Source organism: Rhinoderma darwinii, chromosome 6, assembly GCF_050947455.1.
Source record: "Rhinoderma darwinii isolate aRhiDar2 chromosome 6, aRhiDar2.hap1, whole genome shotgun sequence".
NCBI lineage: Eukaryota > Metazoa > Chordata > Amphibia > Anura > Rhinodermatidae > Rhinoderma > Rhinoderma darwinii.
This window is the reverse complement of record NC_134692.1, coordinates 44,146,582-44,169,079: the sequence shown is the minus strand read 5'-3', so window position 1 is coordinate 44,169,079 and position 22,498 is coordinate 44,146,582. Positions and strand designations below refer to the sequence as shown.

General features: G+C 40.6%; 1 protein-coding gene across 8 annotated transcripts in view; it reads right to left on the bottom strand.

The window, feature by feature from the left end:
- Positions 1–2,198: 2,198 nt before the first annotated feature.
- LRRFIP1 (LRR binding FLII interacting protein 1) overlaps positions 2,199–22,498 on the bottom strand; it is a 105,524-nt gene continuing 85,224 nt past the window's right edge. For 6 of the 8 annotated variants that reach the window (XM_075829622.1, XM_075829615.1, XM_075829618.1 and 3 more), the window contains 3 exons: positions 21,705–21,797; positions 20,613–20,724; positions 15,526–19,748 (listed from right to left, as the gene is read on the bottom strand). In XM_075829622.1, the coding sequence (XP_075685737.1) occupies positions 18,268–19,748; positions 20,613–20,724; positions 21,705–21,797 (1,686 nt within the window). In that variant the 3' untranslated portion in view covers positions 15,526–18,267. Of the gene's footprint in view, positions 3,504–5,620; positions 5,726–6,123; positions 6,204–8,241; positions 8,317–10,705; positions 10,806–13,173; positions 13,224–15,525; positions 19,749–20,612; positions 20,725–21,704; positions 21,798–22,498 lie in introns of those variants that run through there. The other 2 variants (XM_075829620.1, XM_075829621.1) reach the window with 2 other exon arrangements.

Sequence of the window (22,498 nt, the reverse complement as noted above, 5' to 3'; positions counted from 1 at the left end):
CCCAGTTTTCTGGTTTATAAAATGGTCTATAAAAATCTAGCCCTTTAATGACCAGCCTATTGTAAACTTTAAAGAGAACCTTTCTCCTTCCCATACATGTGCAGCGGAGTGCAGCATGTAATGGGGAGGGCTGAACAAACCCTGGGGCACTTTACATTTTTTTCCTATCCTCCACCGTTATTTAGATATCGGTGCCGTTAGATTTAGCGCCCGATATTTAATTAACCCCCTGAACGGTCAATGGGGCGTGTACTGGCAAGGGGGCGTGTACTATGGCTGTGACACTTTCCAATCAGTCTGTGCAGTACACGCCCCGTTGACAGTTCAGGGGGTTATTTAAATATCGGGTGCCAAATCTAACGGCACCGATATCTAAATAACGGAGGGAGGTAGAAAAAATGTAAAGTGCCCCAGGGTTTGTGCAGCCCTGCTCATTACATGCTGCATTCAGCTGCACATATATGGGGAGGTGAAAGGTTTGCTTTAATGACCAAGCCATTTTTTAAGTTTTTCCATCGTCGCATTCCAAGAGCTATAACTTTTCTATTTTTGTGTCTACATAGCTGTAAAGTCTTGTTTCTTGCCGGACAAGTTGTATTTTTTTAATAGCACAATTTTGGAGTACATATAATTTATTGATTAACTTTTATGAACTTTTTTTTTTTGGGGGGGGGGGGGGGGGTTAGAAAAAAAGCCCTGAAATTTTGCCACTCTTTGGCGTCCTACATCTACCCCGTTTACCGTGTGGTATAAATAACACTAACTTTATTCAGCGGGTTACGATTGCAACGATACCAAATTTGTATCGTTTTTGTATGTTTTACTACTTTTACACAGTAAAAACACACTTTTTGTATCTCCATATTTGAAGAGCCATGACTTTTTTTTATTTTTCCACCGATGCAACTGTATGGGGGCTTGCTTTTTGCGGGACGACTTGTAGTTTTTATTGGTACCATTTTGGAGTAGATGCGACTTTTTGATCACTTTTTATCACATTTATTTTTTTAAGGCTGGATTCACAGAAAACAGCAATTTTTGCATTATTTTATTTTTTACAGCATGGACTGTGCGGGTTAAATAATGTAATAGCTTTATAGTTGGGGTCGTTACAGACGTGGTGATACTAAATATGTGTAACTTTTTTATGACCTAGCAGGCATTCGCTACAGGCAGACCTGGGGGCCTTTATTAGGCCCCCGGCTGCCATAGAAGACACAGACACTCAGATGCGGCGCTCGCCATTGAGCGCCGCATCGGAGGGGTTAAACGGGTGAGATCGATCTCACCCGTTCGAGCAGGAATGCCCCCAGCTACCTCTGGTAGCTGAGAGCAGGGAGATTTAACGGCTCCCTGCTCTGTTTATTTATTCTGATGCAGCGCCGTGTAAAGGCTTATGCATCAGAATAAAGTCCATTAGTGGCCGCCGTGAAAAGACGTATTGGCGGTCACTAACGGATTAAGGCTGGGTTCACACAACCTATTTTCAGACGTAATGGAGGCGTTTTACGCCTCGAATTACGCCTGAAAAGACGGCTCCAATACGTCGGCAAACATCTGCCCATTGCTTGCAATGGGTCTTACGATGTTCTGTGCAGACGAGCGGTCATTTTACGTGTCGCTGTCAAAATACGGAGCGTAAAAAGACGCTCCGTAAAAAGTAGCACGTCACTTCTTGAGGCGTTTTTTGGAGCCGATTTTCCATTGAACACTATGAAAAACGCCTCAAAAAACAAGTCTGAAAAGAAGCTCCAAATTTCATTCAGGGTATGTGCACACACACTAATTACGTCCGTAATTGACGGACGTATTTCGGCCGCAAGTCCCGGACCGAACACAGTGCAGGGAGCTGGGCTTATGTACGATGCTAGGAGTCCCTGCCTCGCTGCAGGACAACTGTCACGTACTGTAATCATGTTTTCAGTACGGGACAGTTGTCCTGCAGCGAGGCAGGGACTCCTAGCATCGTACATAAGTATGATGCTAGGAGCCCGGCTCCCTGCACTGTGTTCGGTCCGGGACTTGCGGCCGAAAAACGTCCGTCAATTACGGACGTAATTAGTGTCTGTGCACATACCCTCACAGCTTCAAAAACGGCTGAAAATCAGAGGCTGTTTTCTCTGAAATCAGCTCCGTATTTTTCAGACGTTTTTTTGTTAAGCGTGTGAACATACCCTAAGGAAGAAAAGATGCAATACTAAGGTTTCAGCCTCCTCTTTATTCAGTGAAACATTTTTTGTTTTATTATTAAACCTGAAAGAGAAAACTCCAGTGAAGACGTGATAGGTCTGTAGCTTCATGCTCATTCATGTAGAGTCCAGCACAAGTCAAGTAAGGCCCCAAAAAATGTATGGCATTGGGAATGCACAGATCATACCACATAAATCTCTGCTCCGATGGCTTGTGAGTCCAGATAATGAATAACACACTTGTACAAACACACATTCAGAAATCTTTGGGTGACTTCATTTCCAGCTGTTTTCTGCGAGAACATTGTGAGGGCCACCCAAAAAAAAGAGGTAAAAACATTCCAAATGTCTTAAAAAGGCTCAAGGCAGGTGAGGGGATCCTACATATCAAGTATGGGTTTTAGACAACAGCGTATTCAACAATGTGAAACCAGCATCGGCTCCGTTACTAGACAAGGGCTTGCCGGTCTACGCTTGGTGTCACGGGTCAATTTCACAGTCCATAATATCAGGCTTACGACGAGGCCCATTTCCTGCTCCTCTACAGCAATGAGGAATTCAGTAGCTGCTTCTTCTGGCAGATTATAAATTAAAGCAGGCAACAGACATGCAGGACGACAGCCTTATTGCCTCTGTATTGCACACCTGTGCTCACATCAGTCCAATAAAACTTTACCCAGTCCATATTGTGCTTTTGCCAGAGCAACAAAATTCAACATTGTTTCAGTCATATAGAGCCACAGATAACTGTTATATTCTGCTGAACTCGTTTTCTTGCCTCAGCGGTTTAAATATTTGGTAAACATAGTAGCTGGTTTGGGAAGACGCTCGAAATTGGTAACAGGACATGAGAAGCTTACGCTGAGAGAGTTATACGTATAGCACACAACTCCCATATTCAGTAAGTGGCAAGGCTCCGGCTTCGGCATACTAGTGTGCTCCCTTCCTGAAGGTGTCAAAGGAGACACACCATCCTGAACCTCTTTTTTATTTTTCGCCCCAAGAAGGTGGGAAACACTGAAAACGCAGGTGAGATGATTCAACAGATGATGTATTGGCAAAGAAGACACCTCCATTATGTACGATGGCTATAGTACATACTGCCGATTCTGGATACTTCAATAGAAACAGAAGCCTGGTCAAATGGCACACCCTGTGCCCCTTCTCTATATGCACACAGTCCATATACTATATAAGAAGGGCTCACTGATGAGACAAGATAGCGCTTCGGTTAGCTTTCATCTTCTCCAGTCGCTTGACCAAATGACTGTTGCCTACTTCAAGCTCGTCAATTTTATCCAAAGCCGCACGCAGCTACGAACAAGGAAATAAAAAAAGGCAATGAAGACAGAAAACAGAAAGGGACAAGTCAGTGTACATCACCACAATTCTGTTACTACTGCAGCTACAAATAAGAATAAGACTCTTAAAAACCTCAGAAAAGTAATGACTAGGTTTCTCAATATGCTCCGTGTCATTGTTTGTATCCTCATAAAATGTGCAATGCTACAGGATTAAAACAAACCCTTCACAACACTGGGCTTTACATGCATGCATCAATATGGTTCGTTTACAGACAAAATCTTGCATCTGCCCCTTTTAAAGAGTATAAGGCTGTGTTCTCATAAGGAATTTGTAATGCATCTTTCTTAAATATTTATTTCCCATTGCTTACATAGCATTAATATACTCCGTAGCTTTGTACAGAGACAGTCTACATTTACATTGTGTCAACTAGCCACATTTTACATGCGAGGGAAGGTGATTTTATTAAACTGCCATGAAATATAGTGAAAATCTAGCTGGTGTAGATTTCTCTTTGTGGGACGTAGCAAAGTAAGAGTACCTTGCCCCCCCCAGATCGGACATTGTATGAGCCGAAGCATGTGAGCCTGAGGGGAACCGGTGGGGAGAATTGAAGGTGAGCGGTAAAGGGAGTATACATTTTTTTTTTATATGTCAGATGGGGAATGGATGGCACACGGCTGCGTTTGTTGCACCAATCGTGACACATGGTCAGCCGAGAGATGCAACGCATTTATTGGGAAGCGTTCGCCTCTTAATAGATGTGTCACATCTTACTCCAACTTTTTTTTTATATGAAGACTGGCATAAGAAACTCCAGTATTAATAAACCCCACCCTACAATGTTTTGCATAAGTTTTATACTTTTTTTTTTATTTTTTTTATGGCGGATAAATAAAAAATGCAATTCCAAAATATTTTCCTCGGTTCTGTTTTTACGACGTTCACGTGCAGTATAGATGACATTAACTCTATTCCGCTGGTCAGTATAATTATGGAAATACCAAGTTTATAGAATGTTTTTTATGTTTTACTAGTTTTGAACAATAATAATATGGCCATAGTCTAAGGCCTTATTTACACGAGCGCTGCGCACCTCGGTCGTGAAAAATGAGTTTTTCATGGCTGAGGTGCATCCTCCGTGTTCGGCGCGGTGGGACTCGATGTCTCGCATCCCCCATAGATGAGTCTATGGAGGGATACGTGATGCGTTAAAAGATAGGACGTCCTATTTTCCCACGGACCCCTCACACGGTCCGTTGAAACAACGGCTGCGTGAACAACCACATTGAATCACAAACGTCCGTGGGACAGCCGCTGTTTCAACGGCCGTCCCACAGACGTTTAACACGATCGTGTAAATAAGGCCTTAAAGACATAACTTTTTTTTTTTTTGCCGATGGATATATGTGGCAGCTTGTTTTTTTGCAGGATATGTTGATGTTTTCATTGGTACCATACAACTTTTTGATCACTCGGGAGTAGGGATGAATGAAAAAACAGCAATACTGGCATTGAGTCTTACTTTTTTTCTTACATCGTTAAATAACGTAATAATTTTATAGTTTGGGACGTTCAATACCAATTATATGTACTTTATTTTTCCTTATTATTTTGTTTTACATAAAGCATAACACTGGCAGAGCCTAATAGTTGTACAAAGATGGCAGACCTGATGCCTTCATTAGGGCCCCAGCCGCCTTGACAACCGATTAGCACCCCACTATTGCGTCACTCCAACCGTTTAGATGCTGCAGTCGCTATTTGCCACAGCATCCAAGGGGTTAAATGGCCAGGATTGGGGTTATCTACAATCCCAGCTGTTGCAGCAGAGTGCCAGGTGTAATTTACAAATGCCATCCCACTGCATATAGCGTGGGTTTAGCTCTGGATCCTGTCCTATCACACACACGGCTGATTGTCGGAAGTACTTGCCGACAATGCCATATTTATAGGGAAGATGTTGGCAAGGTATTCAAACTACATTATAAATATAAGACACGGTATACCCATTTTCACTAAAATGATTTTTTTTCAACTACCCTTATCACAATGAGTCAACATGTTCTAAAATGGAGCCAAAAAGAACATATACACAAGGATTTAAGCAAACAATCACTATTCACCTCTCGCTGTAATCTGCGCTTTTCAGTTTTTAATTCATCCTCTAATTTTTCAGAATTTTCTGCTGAAGACTTGAACCGGGTTAACTGACTCTCAAGTCGGATAATCTGAAAAGGACAATCACAGAACATTTTACAAGTTAAACAATTACCGCTAGAAAAGCGAATTACTAAACAATTTTACATATAAATTTTCTTAAATTAAAAATACAAAAAAAAAAGAAAAATGTATGGGCATCCACATATGGACACGCAGTGTCATCCAGGACGAGAGCCGCTCCTTCTAACTGGTCACCACTCTGGCTAATAGATTGGTCATAGGTGGAGAACCCTCCTCTATGACGTTTACATGTCCTAATAGGGCATATAGCAAGGGGTTATCTTGAGACAATACTTTTAAAGATCACATGTTCGGTTACAGCCCAGTAAGAGATATAGATAGTACAGCCATGTTGCAGAAACAATCTCGGCCATAAACCAATTTAGAATTTCAGGAAAAAACTCACATTCTGTTCGAGGGCAGTTATCTCTTGCGTGGATTTAGTGAGTTTAAACTTGAGATCGCTGATTTGTCTATTAGCATCTCCTACAAAAAATAAGAAATGGCAATGTCAGTGTTCTTGAAAAGGTCAGATCAGCAATTGCATCCTCTAAATTATCAGTGGCTGCCTACAAAGCAGTAATAGATATATACCGAACACAAATAAATGCACTAAGCAGAAAGTAGACCGAAATACAGGGTTCAGACATGAGAACTATCCACTTTTATTTTATATAGCCTATTCTAGTACACCTCTTATGAAATCAGGGATTATTCTGTGCTCCCTCTTTTGAGAAGGCACAGAATATTGTGCAATAGTATAAACTTCATTTAGAGAGCAGCATCCTGACCCTCTGCTAGCCATCGCAGCAAATGATGGCTAGCTTCATAACAGGTTCCCTTTAAATTGCACCAAAATGCTCCTTTTCTCTGTATTTTAGACAATAACTTTAGAATGAACAATGACATATATATATACACACACACTGCACAACATAAGGGTGCGTCTTTATCAAAATGGACTCTCATAGCGTATTAGGATCCCCGCCCTATCCAGTATTTTAGTATGCATAATTTAGCACTTCCACTACATTTCGATAGCCGACCGGTCAAGGACATGGCCTCACATACAATGTAGAGCAACAGTTAACATTATTGGGCAAAGTCCTCACTGAAGTTCCAGTCTTTCAAAACAGACAAACGGCTAAAGTTAAATTTCCAGAGAAACCGCTTTGAAATTTTTTTGTATTCTTCCATTAGGGTATATTGTATTATAAAATTTATTTTATCTCGGTAAAATATGCTCTTTAACTATTCTGCTGTTGAACAAAATGACAATGGTTGCCATATAAGTTTCATGTAAACACGTCATACCTATAAGACAAATGTGACACCACAGTGGAGCCTGCATGAGCACAAATATTCCCTATAGCTCCTCAGTACGGAGCCATAGTTACTCAGTGTCACACAGTGGTGTCTCTATAAGAATACTTCTAGAATATAGTGGCTGATGGAGCATGACATGATTTCCTTTGTCAAGAAAAAAAAACCCAAAAAAACAAACACCTTTCTTATGCCTCCTCATGAAACCGGAAACATACAGAGGAATAGCCCCATAGAAGTCAATGGGTGGTGTATTATGGCTATATACTACTCATAGGTTGTATGGCGCTGTAATATGGTTGGTTGGAGTCCTAAGCCTTTGCATGAATGAATGTAGCAGTGCTGGTTTAAACGGAATAGTTCATGTTTTCTAAGTTCAAAAACAAGTGTAGTCACTTTGGGAAAGGTTTTCTTGTCTTGTAAAAACGTAAATATCACGGGTGTGACAAATTAATGAATCTTGGAATTAGTATTGTTTTTTTTTTATTTTTTTATTTAAAGCTGCATACTGCCTGCAATTTTTTTCAAACAGGATTAGAACATAGACCGGAAAGAAAAAAAAAACCTTTTCCTAAAAAGGAAAGCTTTTCATTGTCACTCTATTAGGAAAATGAATACTACTTGCGCCAGTATTCTGGCGCTGATCTGTTTTGTGGGAAAAAAATAAATTTTCACCTTTACGCCGTTCTTGACACTTTTCTAAAAAGTTGGCAAGCCTTAGCTGAAGTGGCGAGGCCACTCTCAGCCCAACAAATTTACTAGAATTGACACCAGAAATTGCCGTAAATTATAGTGGAAGTCTACACCAGCTACGTACTGGCACATGAACTGCCCAAGATGAGAGTTCTATAAAGAGGCCTGCAACTCTTAATAAATTTGTCGCACCTTACTCCAGCAGGCTTCTGTCCAAGACCGGCACATGAATTGCCAGTATTAGTAAATCTGGGTGTTTGTTCTTATTCATTTGCCCTTTATTCCTGTATGTCTCAGTACTGTTGTTTTTGGAGGTGTTCTCTCCTGACACTGAGCATGGGTTGAGTATACCCAAAAACGTACTGTTTATCGCCTTATCTGCTTTTTTTTAAATGTAAGTTCTTAAATCCTGCCCCTGGTGAGCCCCAAAAAACCCTTAACTGGGGTCAGATCACAAAACATACAGATACATAGAAGGGAATTAGGATTACCAATTTTTAAAACAAACCTGAAAAAAATGTATCCTGAAGTGATGGCGTCACTGTCTCCCTCGATCTGCAGAGCTGTGTAGATCTACATAGGTCTACAATAATGGGAGTATGAATATATACATTTGAATGTCATATTTAATATCTAGCGTTGTAACTGGGTCATGGCGAATGTCCTGTCATAAAACAGCCTGACAGATGTAAGGAATCCATAGGCAAGTTGAATTAAGTATATTCCTAATCTATAATAAAGTGTAGGTTTAAAGTGAATGAAACCACAGTTCATGCTTAGGGTATGTGCACACGACCTATTTTCAGACGTAATGGAGGCGTTTTACGCCACGAATTATGCCTGAAAAGACGGCTCCAATACGTCGGAAAACATCTGCCCATTGCTTGCAATGGGTCTTACGATGTTATGTTCAGACGAGCTGTCATTTTACGTGTCGCTGTCAAAAGAGGACGTGTAAAATTACGCCTGCGTCAAAGAAGTGCAGGACACTTCTTGGGACGTAATTGGAGCCGTTTTTCATTGACTCCATTGAAAAATCGCTCCAATTACTTCCATAATGGACGCCGCGAAAAACGCGTGCACTTGTAAAAACGTCTGAAATTCAGGAGCTGTTTTCGCCTGAAAATAGCTCCGTAATTTCAGACATATTTTGTGTTTCCGTGTGAACATACCCTCAGGCTGGGTTCACACGAGCATGTTCGGTCCGTAATGGACGGAACGTATTTCGGCCGCAAGTCCCGGACCGAACACAGTGCAGGGAGCCGGGCTCCTAGCATCATAGTTATGTACGACGCTAGGAGTCCCTGCCTCTCCGTGGAACTACTGTCCCGTACTGAAAGCATGATTACAGTACGGGACAGTTGTCCAGCAGTGAGGCAGGGACTCCCAGCGTCATACATAACTATGATGCTAGGAGCCCGGCTCCCTGCAGTGTGTTCGGTCCAGGACTAGCGGCCGAAATACGTTCCGTCCATTATGGACCGAACATGCTCGTGTGAATACTGCCTTATATTGCATGCGGTTGACCTGTAATGGCTGTTCCGGCTTTCTGATATGTAATTGGTCCTTCCCAGACCCAGTCACAGCTCCAATACCAATAATGTCACTTGTGTTCAAGGTGCTGCATCCAAGTTATTGTATTGTGAAAAGCTAGGAGGTGGTAAAAGGATTGTGGAAAAGACAACTTAATGCAATTTGTACGGAAAGGCAAGTGTGAATGAAAGTTGATTAATTCATCATTCACTTATTAAACTTTACATTAGGTTCTGTGCAGGAGTCGTATATTAAAGGCCTGTTTACATCACACATTGGGATTCCGTTCATCTGTTCCATCAGAGGAACAGACAAACGGAAAGACGAAAGGAAAGTATCGTTTCTGTTTGCATTACCATTGATTTCAACAGTCGTTTTTTGTTAGGTTTGCCTCAGCTCTGCTAGGTTTGTTTTTTTCACGGAAACAAAAGTGTAGTGCGCTGCGCTATTGTTTCCGTGAACAAAACAGAAACCGAACAGAATGGAGGCAAACAAACAAAAAATTACATTGAAATCAATGGTAATACAAAACGGAAACTATACTTTCCTTTTGTCTGTTCCTCTGACAGAACAGATGAACGGAAAGCTAAACGGAAGCCCGACGCTGATCTGAACAGGCCCTTAGGCAAATAAAATCTATGCGGATATAGCACAGCTTCATTTGTTGAGTAGCATCATTCAGACTTCAGTTTTTTTATTAGGCTTGCCATATAGTGGACCAATGAACATGAAAGTCCAGGGGATATCAGCAGAGGAAAGGTCGTCTCCTCCCAGTAGGATTTTTTTTCATCTTCAGTCCAATAAAAAGGACATTGTGTTAGAAATAAACTCGGCTCTACTACATAAGGTTACTTCCTTCTAATTGCCATATCACAGGCACAGCTGGATAAAATTCTACACATATCCTTAGTCCGGGAGGATTTACACGAGCGTGTAATAAGTCTGTGCACCGTGCGTCGCACGGACCTATGTTAGCCTATGGGGCCGTGCAGACAGTCCGTGATTTTTGCGCAGTGTGTCCGCTGTGTGAAACGCACGACATGTCCTATATTTCTGCGCTGTTCGCGCATCACGCACACATTGAAGTCAATAGGTGCGTGAAAATCACGCGCACCACACGGAAGCACTTCTGTGTGACGCGCAACAGCTGTAAGAAGTATGATTGAAAACAGAAAAGCACCACGTGCTTTTCTGTTTACAAACATACAGTGTCATAATGATGGCGGCTGCGTGAAAATCACACAGCCGCGCATCATATGCTGCTGACACACGAAGCTGTTAAGTGCCTTTTGCGCGCACAAAACGCACACGCTCGTGTAAATCCTCCCTCATGCAGATATTTAGTCAGTGAGTTAATGTTCTTCACAGTGAACACACACAGAGGTACCAAATGCTCTGGCTTCATGTATACAGATAAAGGTAGGACAAATCCTGCTCACTTTGCACATCAGTGCCATTCTCCATATTTTCACTGTCTGGATTTTCTGGACTTCTGTTTCTGAGGCTTTTCTCTTCCAGATGGCCTTTGAGCTTCTTAATCTGAAACAAGAGAATATTCAGGATTGGCATATTGGCAGGTACTGTGCACAAAATAAGGACAGCCTATAGCGATAGGGCTTTGTAGCCACACAATGTGCTGACTGCAGTAATAACAGTGGTGTACTAGCTTTTTGTTCATTAAGTATGTGCTATGTAAAACTGATAATTATTCAGGCCTGTTAGCCGTAAAGGGGTGTTCCGGTTACTGCAAGTTATCACTCATCCGCTGGCACCTCCACCAATCCCAGGAACGGGGGGGGGGGGGGGTGTCCTGTATCCCTTGCTCGCCTTATCTGCAAGCCCGCTGCCAGGGGGAGTTGAATGGAGTGGTGTTCAAGAATGTACCCTGAAGCTCCATTCAAGCATTTCAGCTAGTAACTGGGGGGCAGCGGGGAACAAGGAACCCCCGTTCCAACAATCAATAAGGATTCCAGCGGTCGGACCTCCACCGATCTATTAGTTATCACCTATCCAGTGGATTCGTGATAAAGTGTTCCGGTTACTAAAACTTAAATTCTACTTCGCACTAGAAATGCCACCTGCCATAGCACATAGAACAACCGTCAGGGTACAAGTAGTATGAATGGGGATGCAGCCTGTGAGCTCGATAGCTGTATTTATTCAAGTAAGAGTCAAATAGAACAGAATACAAATGTTAAACATAAGATATATTCCGATTACAAGCGATTTTCATTGTTTGCTTGTTTTTAGTGTGTGAAGTGTAAGGTGCGTCTGGGGTTCAGATTAACTAAAACTAGTGCCTATAGAAAAACAGAGTCTTGTTTTTATATGGTCCTTTGAAATATGACAGCAGCAACCCGATTCCTCCCCTTTTCCTTAGCACTAGTTTTAATAATTGTTTTTACTTTAAAAAAAAACAAAAAAAAAAAAAAAAACAGTAGTTGTCCATTACAACCCATCAGATCCTTTAAAAGGGAGCAATCTAAAGGGTTAGTTAACCCTTTAATGACCAGCCTATTTTAAACGTTAATAACCAAGCTATTTTTTAAGTTTTTCCATCGTCGCATTCCAAGAGCTATAACGTCGACATAGCGGTATAAGGTCTTGTTTTTTGCGGGACAAGTTATATTTTTTAATAGCACCATTTTGAGGTACATATAAATTTATTAACTTTTTTTTGGGGGGAGAATAGAAAAAAAAACCTGAAGTTTTGCCACCCTTACTTGCGTACTAAATCTACGCCGTTTACCGTGTGGTATAAATAACACAATAACTTTATTTAGGGGGTTGTTATGATTGCAACGATACCAAATGTGTTTTACTACTTTTACACAGTAAAAACACACTTTTTTCAAAATTATTTGTTTTTGTGTCTCCATATTTGAAGAGCCATAACTTTTTTTTATTGTTTTGCCGATGCAGCTGTAGGAGTGCTTTTTTTTTTGCAGGACAACTTGTAGTTTTTGGAGTAGATGCGACTTTTTGATCACTTTTTATCAATTTTTTTTTAAGGCAGGAATCACAGAAAATAGCAATTTTTCCATAGTTTTTTTATTTGATTTGTTACGGCGTTCACCGTGTGGGTTAAATAATGTAATAGCTTTATAGTTGGGGTCGTTACAGACGCGGCGATACCAAATATGTGTAACTTTTTTACTTTTTATTTATTTTTAATAATAAAGCATTTTGTAAGGGGGAAAAAGTGGGTTTTTCATTCTTTTTTTTTAATCAACTTGATTAAACTTTTTTTTTTACTAGTCCCACCAGGGGACTTTAATATGCGATCATCCAATCGCTTTTATAATAGACTGCAATACTTTTGTATTGCAGTGTATTACTGCCTGTCCGTTTAAAGCAGACAGGCATCTGCTAGGTCATGCCTCTGGCATGACCTAGCAGGCATTCACTACAGGCAGACCTGGGGGCCTTTATTTGGCCCTCGGCTGCCATAGAAGACACAGACACTCGGTGAACTCATCGTCAGGTGTTGGTGTAAGAGAGAGGGAGCTCCCTCCCTCTCTCCAAAACAACTCCGATGCGGCGCTCACTATTGAGCGCCTCATCTGAGGGGTTAAACAGGTGAGATAGCTACTGATATCGATCTCACCAGTTAGAGCAGGGATGCCCTGAGCTCCCTGCTCTATTTATTCTGATGTAGCGCAGTGAAAAGGCATATGCATCAGAATAAAGTCCATTAGTGGCCGCGTATTGGCGGTCACTAACGGGTTAAATAACCTAAAATGAACATCTAAAAAAAAAGAAACAATTCTCTATTCCAAGCCAAAGGATAACACATCAAACCCAAGTTGCAGCAAGGTGGAGCTGATACGCATAAATTATTTCTCTTATAAACTTTTTTGAACCAATCGAGCTGGACACATTTCAGAACCGTACAGTTTTCCATTACCTGCTCCAGGAAGGATTCTCTCTCATCCATTAGCTTCTTCAGCCTGATTTCTTGGAGAAGAAAGTTTAGAAAATAAGTCAGACAGAAGGGAATGAGTCAAGGTCAATGAAAGAAGAAAAAAAATAGAAAAAAGTAAACAAAGCCTAAAGTATATAAAACGCCAACAAACCTTCACGTAGATCTCGAACACATTGGTCTATAGTTGGTCATGAGAAGTCTCTACCACTAATTTACACATTGTCGTTATGAACATTCCAGATATCTCAGTGGAATCTCTGATTTCTAGCAGTGGGTCTATGGCAGTTTGTTTGTCTCCTTAACACGGTTTATACTGAATAAATATTAAAGCAACTGGAGACATTCATAAAAATGTTTTGTTTTTTTCCTAAAGGGGTTTTCTCAAAAAGTTAGCCCCTTCCCCTGTGCCCTATAAGGGCATAGGAACATCATAGATGGGCAAAACACTGCTCGGGATATCACTATATTTGTCAAAGCCGAAAGCCACTAATAAATTTAAATAGCCGCCTTGTAATACGACATTTTTCCTGTAGTGGTCGCTGCAGGGGAAATGTGTGACCAGTTGCCACTTTTGCAGGTGATACAAGCCGATTGCCGAAGTTTTCGGGAGATAGAACTTGGCAGTCAGGTGATCACTGGGCTAGCATCATTTTATAAAGGGGTTGTCATATTATTAGAAACCAATCTCTGTGGGCTTGTATACACAGACACACAAGGGGAACAATATTTATGTGGTTTAAAGTCACTCACATGCGCCGATGTGTATGCACAGTATTCCAAGCACTGCTTACAAAAGCAAATAAACCAAATGAAAACTGCTTGTTAATGTAATTTAACGTACAAACATGCATTTAAGGGTTTTCCTACAATTGACATAAATCACCTATCCACAGGATAGATGATAAATGACAGATCGCTGGGGACCCCCATCTCTGGAACCAGCACTGATCGCAAGAACGGGGTTTCCAAGCCCCCCGTTCCTTCTCACTGCATGATCACAGTGAGAAGAACTTCAAATTGACTGGCAGTCACGCATGCACAGTGTGGATAGGTGATAAATGTCAATTGTGAGAAAACCCCCTTTTAACAATGGATCTGGTACCACATTGTGCAAATCTCTGTCCATGTACAAAATTATTACAAATAAACTTTACATGAAAAATCTTGTATGCATTTTCCTCTTTACTATTGTATTTACTGTAATGTCTGTTCATCTGCAGTTAAATAAATTATATTAAAAAAATAACATGGAAGTTTGTGCCTGCATGCCTGAGCTTTCAGGCCAAGTTTACAGTTTGAGTTTTCCAGTAGAAGATTGTGGTGCAGTTTCATCTAAACTTGGCCTTAAAGAGGCTCTGTCACCACATTATAAGTGGCCTATCTTGCTGTGAGGTAAATCACACACAAACGTTAGCGAAGTGTCAGGATTCTGAATAGACATCACGTCCCGGCTGGTAGTGATGTCTATTCACAGTCAGGACACTTCAGTAACGTTAATGTGTGTGTATGTGGCTGCACACAGTGATCTAGTAAGATCACTATGTGCTGTGTAAATGAATGGAGAGAAGTGTCTGACGCTAATTGGTCAGGGTCATACACTTCTCTCCACAACGCCCACTTGATCAAAAAGTAAAACACGCCCAGTTGGGCATTAAGGAAGTCATTAGCATAAAGCTAAAATAGGTCGTAACGCCGTCAAAAATTATAGTTTTTCTAAATAAAAAAACATTGCTGTAATCTACTTTACAGCGTCGATCACATTATGTAGAAGATAGGGCACTTATAATGTGGTGACAGAGCCTCTTTAAGACCAGGCTCACACACATACACAGTTTCGCCGTAGATTTTGGCTCAGGTGGTTGTTGTTTTTTAGCCAAACACAGGAGTGGACTCAAAAGAAAGATGTTACATTCTTTTCTTTACACCTCTCCTTCCTTTTCAATCCACTTCTGGCGTGGGCTGAAAATTCTGAATTCTGAATCTGCGTGTGTGTGATCCTGGCCTAAAGGAGTTCTCCAGTTTTAAATTTTACAGACATTTGCTCCACCAATTCACCCGAACAAAGGGGTCCTGGAACAGTGGACAATCTGATTGGCCTTTGATTCGGATTTCATTTCAGCAGCAGCTAAGTAGAACTGATCCCCACTTCAGCAAATACTAAAAGTTAGAATACCTCTTTTACTGTGCACAACAGTCATGTTTATTAGGAAGCAGGTGACATTTTATTCCAAAAATACTTGTAATATTTCACATGAAAGAAGTCTTGCACAGTCTACATCTTGAGTAGCACAAACATTATTTTCTCTTCACGTTTGGTAAATAAATCAGGATACATTTTCTGTTTTTAGAGAATAAAATTTATTTCCATAATATACAGTTCATAATTTTAAACAATTTTCTTCTTCCTTCATTACTTTTAGATTTTGTCCACTTATCACTTACTGCAGCAAATTTCATTTGTAACAGACAGTATTTTTTGTATTCATACTAGTGTATCTGAAAGCAGAGCTGTTCTTTTCTAGAATGCCAATTCACAAAATGTGAATGTGTTTTAACTAGAAATATCACACAGCCTAAATATATAGTAGATCAGCACATCAAGTAGCAACCACGCATTACTCGACACATAGAACATTTTTATATCAAGATGCAAGAAATATTCAGAATTATGTAGGATAACTAATGTTTAGCATGTCGTTCGAAGACTCCTGTATGTGTAGATGTCTCATACATTTGATTAAAAAAGAAAAAATCCACTATGACGATCGTGTAAACTTCACGTTATTCAGGTCACGCAGGTAATGAAGTGTCCATGATCTGTCACATGACGGCGATGCAGACCTTCTGAAACCGCATCAATTCTTTTGGGAAACCTGGCAGTTTTCTAGTATTCAGAATGTAAGCAGGTCTACACGAACACCTTAGGCTGGGTTCACACGAGCATGTTCGGTCCGTAAAGGACGGAACGTATTTCGGCCGGAAGTCCTGGACCGAACACACTGCAGGGTGCCGGGCTCCTAGCATCATAGTGATGTACGACGCTAGGAGTCCCTGCCTCTCCGTGGAACTACTGTCCCGTACTGAAAACATGATTTCAGTACGGGACAGTTGTCCTGCAGCGAGGCAGGGACTCCTAGCATCGTAAAGCATGATAGTTGGGACCGGTTACAGATTTTGTGTCGGTACTCAAACGCTTCAAGTTAAGCCTCTGGTTCTAGTATATGTGATCTATTTCTACACATGATAAACGTGCAGAATATGTGATTGCTGCTCAATTTTAGGATTATAGGTGGTTGTATAATAACTATTTAGCTGGAAATGATATTGAAATTGTTATAATAATCTATGGCAAAGTAGACGAGTGGCTGGAGACATACAACTCCTCATAGCTTAAAGAGAACCTTTCACTAGCCCATACAGTGCACCAGGTTATAGGCGCTGCTGGAAAGGGCAGAGTTGCATGATACTTAGCTCTCTGACACTGTCCAATCAGCTACGTCAGATCACACAGTCTTGTCATCACTGTTTGACAAGAGCTGGAGAGAGGAGAGCGTGAATTCTTCTCTTCTGTTCCAGAGCGGCATGCTCTCCTCTCTCCAGCTCTTGTCAGACAATGAAGGAAAGACGGTGATCTCACGAGAGAGATCAAACAGCATAATCAGCTCTGACACTGTCCGTAGCTGATTGGACAGTGTCAGAGCGCCAAGGATCACGCCCCCTGCCCTCTCTATGAAAAGAAAACGCCACACTGACAGTACAGGGGGTCATTTAAATATCGGGTGCCAAGTATATCGGCACTGATATCTACAGAACAGTGGATGCTAGACAGGTAGTTTAATGTGCCCCAGGGTCCGCCCTGCAGTGCCTATAACATGGTGCACTCAGCTCTACATGTATGGGCTAGTGAAAGGTTCTCTTTAAGTGGAACTCCACCATTAAAACGAATACATCAAAAATAATAGCAAAGTGGTTACAACCCTGCCGGTTATTATTAAAAATCTTCCACATCTAAGAGGAGAGACCAGGAAAACCATTCAAAATGCTGCCCACCACAGATTTGTTTAGATACAATCATTTTATACTTCAAATTGATCCCACAAAGAAACACTACACCCAACTAATGCATCTACACAACGTATACAAGACCAACACATACAATAGGAATGATTTTCTAACCATTACTTTGAGGATTGATACTAGGAATTCGACCACAAATCGAGTGACTCCAGTGACGAGAAATAAATAACATTTTCTGTTATAAAACTATATGTGACAGCTCTAAAATCTATAAAAGGTTACATTTTTTTGCTAAAATTTTGGTGAAAGAGTCAGAGAACCCCCCTGTACAAAGATCAAGAAAAATCTCTTTAAAAAGGCGTAGTGCTGTAACCATAGGCACTTACATAAATTGGATTATAAAGATATAAAGGATCTGACATTTTCACCCAGAACTACATGTCTGATGGGAAAAATGTAATTATTCCAAAACACATAAGTAAAACAGGAGCCTTATCACAGGAAGGAGAGGAAGTGCAAATACAACCTGGGTACAGGCACCATGGAAGCGAGTTCTATTTATACTGGTCTATATACTATATACGGCCTGTGGCAGCATTTTATAAATATTCCCCTTCGGCAGCTTCTCCCTCTAGAGCAGTGCTTCTCAAACTCTTAAGCGGGCCTCACTCAAGTTGTGCTTATTTTAACATTATACTAGATTCAGGAGACAAATCATACATTTTCAATTTTGGCATGAACTTTGACCAATGGTGAGGCCCTGGCATTACCAGGTTTTGGCTGGTGAGGCCCTGAAATAAAAAAGGTTAAGAAGAACACTCGAGAGTATTGATATACTTAAAATTCACCCTCAAAATGCAACTGCAAAAACAGGAGCCTACAGGAATAATCGGAAAGGTAGACTGTGGGGTAAAGCTCCGGTCTGTATTTTACGAATACAATATGCAGCCACTTTGGAAGCAATTGACAGAAGTACTAGTGCAAAAGCATAAACTTTCATGAACATTCAGCAGTGCCACAGGGACAGCTACAGAACACGAAGAATCACATGCATCACTATCAGGAAACAACACAGTCTTCTTTATTTTTGCCTTTTCCTCTACTTGTACTCTTATCGGAGGCATCTTCCATCCGAATATCTTCCAAAGATTGTGTGTCCACTGATGATCCTAATGCCCTGGGCATTTCACTCTCTCCGGTGTACTTTTCACTTCGTATGTTACCATTATCTTTATCCTCTTCATCATCATCATCATCATCAGTTTCTTCACCCTCTTGTGTAGATTCTCCTTCACTACTGAAAACCTCAGGTGGAACAATTTCTTTTGGGCTTTCAACATCATTTGCTATTGTATCATCTGTAATATTGGTGTTATCACAGACTAGGTCATCTGACAATTTGTCTTCTTCTCTTTGATCCACTACTTTAAGATCTTCACTTTTCAAGGGAACATCCACTTGTCTTTCATCCTCTGGACCATGTTTCTTCTCATTTTGACTACCACCGTCTTCTGGGATTACACTGTCTATTATGGTCTCATGCTGTGTTATGCTATTCCTTTTAGTAACAATGCAGGACTCTGTAATGTCTGATGTTTTGTCACTTTCTACCGGAACAGCCAAGTTGTTTGTTAATAGTGCGTCTTCTGATGGTTGTTCAGCTGCAAAACTAATCTTACTCTGACCAACATCTCCACTGTCCGCGGCAGCCACTGACAAGATTTCATCTTTTTTATTTTGGCCCAAGTTTTCCTCAACAGTCCCGGATTCTTCGTGTAGAAACTGCTGAGGTCTGATCTCATCTTCAACTGGTTTTCCATATTCTAGATCTACATCTTTATTACTAGTTATTTTTCCTGAAGTTTCTTTACCAATAATATCTTCCTGATTGCAGCTTATTTTATTACTATCCTGTTTAGCCTCTAAAACTTCACTCTCATCATTTTTACAGATATTGACAGTATTTTCATTCGGAGTTTCGACTACTTCCTCTGTAGCTGCACCCATGGTGCACTGATCATCTCCTTTAATGAGGTTCTCCTGTTGGCTGTTCTCATGTTCCTCTTTTTCAAAATCGCTCACACAACCTGTATGGTCTTCATAAAACTCACTGGTTATACTGGGAACATCATCAACAAAATCTATAGCATCCTGGAAGACTTCACTTCCGGATGGGCTTATATCACTCTGCTTTAATGTGGCCTCACCATCTACTTCTGAAAATGTATCAAAAACTTCACTTTGTGACATCTCCTGCTTATCTTCTCTTATGTCACAAGACATTTCCTCCTCATGCTCATCCATCTTGGTTTCAGATTTCTCATAGCTACAGACATCAACAGGCTCCATTTCCACAAATGTGTTGCTATCATTTTCCTTCTCATTGTGTTCACTTGATACATCTCCAACCTCTGCATGCAATTGTGTTTCTTTTTGGGCATCTTGTGTAATTTCCTGTCTATCCTGCTCAGTCCCAGAAGGTGGACATTCAGCCACCACTGACACGATCTCCTTTTTCTCCATTGATCCTTCTGAATTGCCTACAAAAACCATGGACAAATAAAATGAAGAAACCACTAATTGTTTAAAGTCACATCCCCAGCAGAGGTCAGAAAAAGACAGGGAATCATTGGTCTCTGCTCGAGATTAGGTAGAAAAGCAACAGGTTGGATAGTGCAGAGAAATACCATCCAGTACTTGAAGCCAGGATGGTTGCTGAAGAGAGGAAACATATAGCAAAGCAGATTCTTTACATCCTGAAAAGCCATAAGATGCTTCAGTCTACTGTGGAAGGGTATGGTTTGTTGCAAAAAAGTCATTACAGTAGACTTTATTGCTACATCAGCAAGACCTGTGAAATATAAAAGGTAGTAATCTTCTGTCTCCATAGTGCTGTAACTAGGTTTTAAAAACACCCACAAAAGGAAGCCATGTTGATGGCACTATGATTAATTCCCATAAGGAGCAAGGTAGCCAGGGTTAGAGAAGCTTAAGATTAAAACTTTCGAGTGGCCCATGCGCCTTCACACACACACACAAGATGGTTTGGCTTCCATAACGAACTTCACTTTTCTCAGCAAACGGTTTTATGTGCAGAACATGAATTACTACACAGACCAACAATAACTAATAATTACCAGGTAACTGTAGTTCGATCCAGGTGTGAAAATCCTCGCTACATGCAACTACTGCACTCTACATCTGATACTTGTTTTACAGTCTAGATTGCCTTTATACTTTTACTTTGGAAGAGGGAGGCTGTTTTGGATGAAGAATACCCTTACAAGGTAACAGACTGAAGAAGTTACACAAAGCACAGCATGCAGGGTTAGTGGAAAGTTACACAGCTCAGAGTTTGTTGCCAGACAGATTCAACAGAGAGAACAGCTAACAAAATCCCTTACCCATTGACACAGCCCGAACTGGAGGATCTGGTGGACCATCAGAATTGACATGGTGTTCAATCGACGTGTCGCCATTTGGGGTACAGTCAAAATCCAGTGCGATGCCATGTTTCTAAAAGGAACAGAATTAACTATGCGTCAGCTGCTGCAGAAATTGCAAAATCTGTTGGAAACTGTTACTGACATTGCCTTTGCGATAGTGGATTACTAATGAACATAAACATCTGCAAGCAATTCTAAAAGGTACAGTTAAAAGATATGGGGTAGTTACCACTTTCTATTCACATATAACAGCTACAGAACAACAAAACGTAATGACCTTTTACTTCCTATACCACACAGATTTACCTAGAGTACTTCTTATCCCTATTTTTTTTTAATTATTATTTTGTTGCAGCTTAAATTTCAGGAGCTGATGAAATAATTTAATCTCTGCCTGCTAACAATACATGGAAAAACACTGTGGGAGGCTGTGAAGTACGGCAGCACAAGACATTTCTTGTTAAAGGTCAACTTGTATCTAAAATCTCAGCATTTTCTTTCTGAAAAAGATTATTATTTTTTTTTAACAGCGATATGATTTGTATATAACACAGAGGCAGCCTACTTTGTGTAATGGTCCGCATTTCCACGAGAATTGTAAAATTGACACTGGAAGATGCATGTGGCAGAACGAGCCGTCCTATAGCTTTGGCAATGGTACAATGGCATAAAACTCGTATGCAAAGCTCCTATTATCATTTGATAGTTTCCGTTGTCGTACAGGTCGCTATGCTACAGAGACGCTCGGTCTACAAGCTTCGTCTCCCAGCAGCAATTTTAAAATTCTGGTGGCCGCCAAATAGCTGGAATTACACTTCAGCATGCTACTACAATAGACTAGAAGGAGAGGAGTGGATGCAAGACATCTCTATTAAAGGATCAGCAGGCAAAAACCAACATGAGCGATAGAGGACTCCTTGAAAGCAGACTTTAGGGTCCGTCTTGCAGCCCTCATTGACAGGTGGTGTTATTCCTATGATATGAACTTACCTCACTAAACGATTTACACATACATAATAAAACAGTTTAAAACTATATAATCAATTGTACCTTGAACTCTTCCCGTAAATGGGTCACCTCTTCCCTGAGGGCATCACGCTCACTGCGGACTGGATCAAAAAACTCTTTTTGTCTCTCTAGAGCCTGCACTTCCAGAGTTAAGATAGAAAGAAAAGGCAAGATATTATTGAAGCCGGCAGAAACCGATAAGAAAAGATTGAAACATTCATATACATATTTGGCAATAATAGGAGCCTTGGGCCATTCTTTACGACATTTAGGCTGATTAAATTAACTCTGAGAGTCTAAACCTTTTCCTACATTTAGCAAGTATGTGGGCTAAGTATGCTGCCAGTGTTTGCTTGTTATATGAAACAGAACCAAAAACGACAATAAAAGTACTAAAGAACATCTACATTCCATGGGCAGTGGAATGCATGCTATCTTTTCCTGTTATCAGCCATTGCAGGCTGGGGTGAGGCTAACTGTAGTGTTCTCCTATGGAATAACTGGCAAAAAAGTCCAGGAAAAATTCTGCTCTTCATGATCCCTGCTTGAGGTCACATATCTGCAGTTCTAAGAACCTTCAAAATCATTTAAATGCATATATGTTAAGAATATTAATCACTTTCAACAAGGTGCACTTCATAAGCTATGTACTTAGATTTAAAGCTTCATTAAATTCTGATAGATATTACAGTAAGCCAACATTTTTTATATAGTTCTGAGTGTTCCAAATTAACGGTACAGATAAGCGTCATATAATAAAAAAATGTCTAATAAAAGCTTCAGGAAAGTTATCGCTACCCACCAGATCTTGTACATTTAGACCGCATTCACAAAAA